This window comes from Fibroporia radiculosa (assembly GCF_000313525.1).
Source record: "Fibroporia radiculosa TFFH 294 genomic supercontigs, scaffold2537, whole genome shotgun sequence".
NCBI classification, from domain to species: domain Eukaryota; kingdom Fungi; phylum Basidiomycota; class Agaricomycetes; order Polyporales; family Fibroporiaceae; genus Fibroporia; species Fibroporia radiculosa.
Window position 1 is genome coordinate 1 of NW_012133354.1, and position 5,830 is coordinate 5,830.

Here is a 5,830-nt window from a genome sequence, read left to right on the forward strand (position 1 = left end):
AGCGAGTGCTGCAGAGTTTGTGGGACTGGTGGGCGTAGACCTGGCCACGGTGTATTGGATCCCCGCGCGCTTGCAATCGATCGAAATGGGGCTCCGACCAGGGGCGATTTAACCGCGCTGAGTGGGGATCGATCGAAATGAGACTAGTCCGCCCCGCCCGACGTCTGCGCCATCACGCCCACGCCCACGCCCACGCCCTCGCCCTCGCCTCGCCTACGCCTCCCGCGCGCGCCTTTGTCGGCGCACAGCGCTAGCGAATATATGCTACACACAGCATCCTGTCTCGCCCACCACCCGTGACCGCCTCTGCCTGTGCACACCGCCATGTCCGTCTCTGCTACTGTCCAAGTCGCCCAGCTGGCCTACTCGGTCACAGCCAGCCGCACGACGTCCACGCAGCACCAGCCTCCATTTCGTGGACAATTTCCTATCGCCTCATATGTCTTATCGCTGATGCCGAGCATATCTCTCCCAGGTACCGGCCGTGCAACCGCTTCTGGCATTTGCCCTCCGAGCGCCCCGGCCCCTCCGCCCGCCCTCTTAAATAAGTCGGGTGTCCTTCCCCACCGACCACGCCCTCCCCGCCTTCTCCACACATGGCCGACAGATTCCAGTCCAAGGAGAAGTCCAGCGACGATGGCGCCGTCGTCAAGGAGCTCGACTCCGAGTCCCTCACCTCTTCCGACGGCGCAGAAACACGCCTCAAGCGTCAGCTCAAGAACAGGCACATTGCCATGATATCGTACGTCCTCTTCTCTCTTCCCATTGCCCACTCTTCTCATCTCCCTTCTCTAGCATCGGCGGTAACGTCTCCCCCATGTATGCCCAATTCTCCTTTGCTGATCAGCCTCGCACCTAGGTGTCATCGGTACCGGCCTCTTCTTGAACACTGCCAACTCTCTTGCCGATGGTGGTCCTGTCGGTCTCCTTCTGGGTTACGTCGTCGTTGGCACCATCTGCTATAGTGTCATGGTCCGTCGTCTCCCCCCCTTTTTTTTTTTCGTTCCCGCTCCTACCCTCACATTCCGTTCAGATTTCCCTCGGTGAAATGGTCGCATATCTCCCCGTCCCCGGTGGTCATATCAAACTTGCTGAAAGATTCGTCGACCCCGCCTTCTCATTCACAATGGTCTGTGCTTCTGATCGTTTCCTTCAGTCCCTGTCTCACTTTGTCCACCTAGGGTTGGAATTACTGTTAGCTTCCGTCTCCTTCCGCCTCCATGTCTTTTCTGATTTACGTGACCCAGGGTACAACTGGACGATCGTTCTTCCCGCAGAACTCAGTGCTGCTGCAGTACTCATCAATTACTGGAATCAAACCATCAACAACGCCGTGTGGATCACCATCTTCCTCGTCGTAGTCATCACGATCAACTTTTTCGGTGCAGGTACGTGTCTCTGTCGTGTGTTCCCCGTTGCGTCTTGCCGACCACACACTATAAACACATAGGTGCATATGGAGAAGCCGAATTCATCTTCTCGTACGTGTACGCCCGCTTCGCATCGGCTATATGCTGACCACGAGCAGCTCCGTCAAGGTTATTACCATCACAGGTCTCATCATCCTCGGCATCGTCCTCGATCTAGGCGGCGGTCCCAATCACGATCGTATCGGTTTCCGCTACTGGAAGCACCCCGGCCCCTTCGTCCAGTACAACGACATTGGGGGGGTCACGGGCCGCTTCCTCGGATGGTGGAGCGTCATGACCAACGCTGCGTTCTCCTACATTGGCACGGAGATCGTCGCCGTACGTACAGCAGCAGCACAGTTCCGTCGATCTGCGATCTCTGATTTTCCGGTGCCTGACAGATCGCGGCCGGTGAAGCAAAGAACCCACGGCGCAATCTGCCCAAGGCAATTCGTCGCGTTTACATTCGTATCCTGCTTTTCTACATCGGCGGTGTCACCGTCATTGGCCTACTCGTCCCTTCCAATAACCCGTTCCTCAATCTTGAGAAATCCACTGCAGCAAAGTCACCCTTTGTGATCGCCATCAACACGGCTGGTATCAAAGGTTTGCCCTCAGTGCGTGTTTTCCCCGAATGTCGTGATCCAATGCTGAGATATGGTCCAGGTCATCAATGCTGCCCTCTTGACGGCGGCTGCCTCGGCTGCATCCAGTGACTTGTACACGAGTTCGCGTGCTCTTTGTCAGTTTATACATCCTTTGACGTTGAGACATGCGCTGACGGCAGTTTTGCTAGACGGGCTTGCGCTCGTCGGAAACGCGCCCAAGATCTTCACCCGCACCTCGCGTAATGGGGTGCCCTTTGTTTCCTTGATTTTCTGCGCGGCTTTCTCTACTTTGGCGTACATGGGAGTCACGAGTGGATCAGGGAAAGTGTTTAACTGGTTCGCCAACAGTGAGTGCTTTCCCTGCTGGTGGTTTCGTTCGACCTACGACTGAGGCTCTTTCCATAGTGACTTGTACGTGGATGCGGTTTCTACTTATGACTGGCTGTTGAATGTCTTGCAGCCGTTGCCGGGTTGATGACGTGGTTTGGCATCTGCGTCACGTACCTTCGCTTCTATGACGGTCTCAAGGCCCAAGGGTACGACCGCACCAAGTTGCCGTACTGGACGCGACTGCAGCCCTTCGCGGCGTGGTACGGTGCATGCTTCTGCTTCATCGTCTGCCTTGTGCGTGCCCTCCTTTTCGCCGCTGCCACCGGCGCTGACCCTCTCGGCGAGTGTAGCTCAGCGGATGGGCGGTGTTCCTGAAGGGCAATTGGGTCACCGCGACCTTTGTCACGAACTACCTGCCATTCGTGCTCTTTCCCATCCTGTATATTGGTGCAAAGATATGGATCAGGGTTCCCTTGGTCGCTCCACAAGACATGGACTTTGTGAGCGGGCTGAAGGAGATTGAGGCTGCAACGTGCGTCGCATCTGCTAATCTCACGCTGCTGCGTTCTCTGACGGATGCTGTCTCTGATAGGTACGACGAACCGCCTCCGCGGAACTGGCTAGAGGCGTTTTGGGGATGGTTGGTAAGTGGGATATATCATGTCACTGCGCCGGATCATTGCGCTGACGGAGGTGGTGTACCTCGTAAACAGATGTAGCCTGATTGTCGACTGTCGACGTGTGTAGCGGAGTGTACTTAATCACGTTTCTTTGCATAGTATGTAATCACATTAGCAGCTAATGTAGTGGGGTCCTGAGATGCACCGAACACTGCTTGTCTTCTTTTCATATGCTGCGCGCCCCGACGACCCTGGTGCGGCCTCCCGGAAGCGAGTACGCGCGCGGTGCGGCGGAGAGTAGTGATGGGACACGGCGTGTATTCCGGGGTGGCCATCTTAGAGGCGTCCGACCGCGGTGTCAGCGGGGTGTCAGACACGACGACAGGCCCCGCAAAAACTTGAAGTAAGGGTGATGGATCAACGTCTCACGCCCGCAAATTGCTGGCGCTGGCAATTTTCGCCATGGGTGGCCGGGTCGCGTGTGTCTGGCGGTGCACTTGCCATGAGGACAGTCGTGATATATAGAAAGGCCAGGTACTGGAGAGCGGGCACGCTGGCTGCTGAAAGTGGACGAGATGCAACATCGCTGTTAGACTTTAAGCAGGATTGCCGATAGGCTCGCACGGGAGCCGCTGGCGGTGGTTGTTCGCAGAAGATGTCGAGTGTGCAGCGTGGATGGAAAACGAAACGTGAAGGCGGTCTGGCGGGGGATGTCAGTCATTACTTAGTCGCAGAACACACGTGAGGTGATACGCGTCGTCTGCGCCCTCCGGAGAGACTCGCAGAGCGTGCTGTCTCTTGCCCTCCTCCACCCCTGCGCTCGACGCTGCCTGCGTCGCCCAGGCTGCATCGCATCCACCTCAGCTGCCACCCATCAAGACCACGCTAGCTCGGCCCCGCAGCCGCCGCGTTTCATGGCACCACGCATCCAATTTGAATCCGGCCTCCACACGGACGACGCAACCGCGGACAGGAGCGACAGTCCTACGCTGGGCTTTTGGGGCGGGACGCAGGCTGCCGCAGAGTCTGATAACGGTAAGTGCGACCTGCACCCGCTCAGGGCGGCGGCGACGACGGCGAGCGCGACTGCCGCATGATGCTCGCGTTGTGCCGGTTTATTTGTTGCCGTTGATGGTCCTGCGCCAAGCGGGCCTCCTCGAACAGTCTGGCTCTCAGTGAGCTACTCGTCCTTGTCCTACTCACCCTTCCTCGTCGTTCCTTCCTCCCCGTCTTCTACCGCCTGTCGTTTATGCCGGCACTGACTCGCCCCTCTTTCGCCGCTAGATCGGGACTCGTTCGACGCCCATCCCATGCTCTCCCCCTACGCCTCCTCCAAGCCTAACATGCGAGACCAGTCCCGCGTCGCCGTCCTCTCCAGCCTTGTCTCCTCTCACGACGACTGGTCGTCGGAAATCGACCCCCCCTCTCCCGGTGTGATCCCTTCCAGTGCTTATATCGTAGACTCTCCCTCGTCCGCCATGCCCTCCTCGTCTGCCCCCCTTCCCCGCTTGCAAAATCATCCAGAGCGCTCCGCACCCGACAACGATTCTTTTCTTTCCGAAACGGGCCTCTCCCAATCCTCCGCTCGTTCTCCCTCTCTGCCTGCCGCGCTTCCAGATCCATCGCAGTTTCCAGATCCCTATCCCTATCGCCCCCCCAGGTGGCAGCACGGCGCAGCTACCCCTGCCCTATCGTCTGCTGATTCGTCCTCGGCATCCACCAGATCCTCCGCATACACGAGTTCTGCGCGCTCGGGCGATTATGGTCATGTGCACGTTGTCTCCGGCGATCCAGAACAGCTCCTCGGTAGCGGCCTGACCACAGACGATGTCGTGCAGCTGCTGGCCCGCGACTCATCCTCATCCTCTGCAATGCAGGGCAGGAGCCCCTATGAGCAGGGCCGCTGGTCGGATCTGTACGCCAACAGCATCAGATCCCGCTCGTCTTCGGTTGGAAACAGCAGGCCCGATCCCGCCGCACAAGAGACGAGCTTTCGCACCTTGCGAACCACCCCTAGCTTTGACATGGCTTGGCAACCCGTAGATGAGCGCGATGAAGCCGAACTAGCGAGCGAGGACGAGATTACAGATGACGACGATTGCCTGGACGATGAAGAACCGATTGACGATGAAGAGCAGCCCACTAGCGCAATGGTCATCGCTGAGGAAGGCCGTGGTGTCATTGTGCGGGGAGACGACGCCCCTATAGTTAGACTTCAGGTCAAGCCTGGTGCGTGGTGTCCACATGTACGGCGAATTGTTCATTTAAGTCTTACTATCCTCACAGGTACGACCCATCTACTTATTGGCTCTTCTACCACCCCGAACGCCGTGCCTGCGTTTCTGACCGGCGCGCTGCCCCAAATCGCCAGTTCCCTCCTCGCTCTCGATATTTCGGCTAATTTTCTCGGTGCTCTCCCTCCTGTACTCGCCGCCTGTCTGAATCTGGAGGAGCTGAACATAGCCTCTAATCCCTTGCGCGCTTTACCCGAATTTCTTTCTAGACTGACCTCCCTGCGTGTTCTCATCGTGGATTCTACCGGAATCAACACTTTGTCCGAGTCGTTGAGCTCGGCGGATAAGCTGCATACGCTCAGTATTCGGCGCAACAAGTTCAATTTCTTGCCCAGCTGGCTTTGTCTACTACCCTCCCTCGAGACTCTGCTAGTAGATGGCAATCCATTTCAGGGTCCTTGGAAGGCTCTGATGGAGCCGCTGCTGTCGAAGACACCAATGTCGCCCCTCTATCCGCCTTCCACACCTATGTTTCCCTTGCCATCCGCCAGTGCTATTAGCGCTACTACAGCAGACACGGATGGCGAAGACGTGGCTGATTCATCGTGGCAGGACCGCAACAGCCCACA

The 5,830-nt window shown here is 57.6% G+C and overlaps 1 protein-coding gene across 1 annotated transcript; it reads left to right on the top strand.

Moving 5' to 3' along the window:
• Positions 1-324: 324 nt before the first annotated feature.
• Positions 325-5,761, top strand: FIBRA_04008 (uncharacterized protein; the record flags this gene model as incomplete). The annotated part of the gene is made up of 19 exons (XM_012325828.1): positions 325-548; positions 608-819; positions 860-972; positions 1,034-1,129; positions 1,182-1,194; positions 1,248-1,388; positions 1,451-1,481; positions 1,529-1,748; positions 1,811-2,026; positions 2,076-2,151; positions 2,206-2,364; positions 2,423-2,428; positions 2,478-2,641; positions 2,698-2,879; positions 2,940-2,991; positions 3,870-4,002; positions 4,252-5,196; positions 5,254-5,604; positions 5,655-5,761. The coding sequence occupies 19 exons, from the start codon at positions 325-327 to the stop codon at positions 5,759-5,761; spliced, it is 3,441 nt and encodes a 1,146-aa protein (XP_012181218.1).
• Between the last annotated feature and the right edge of the window lie 69 nt (positions 5,762-5,830).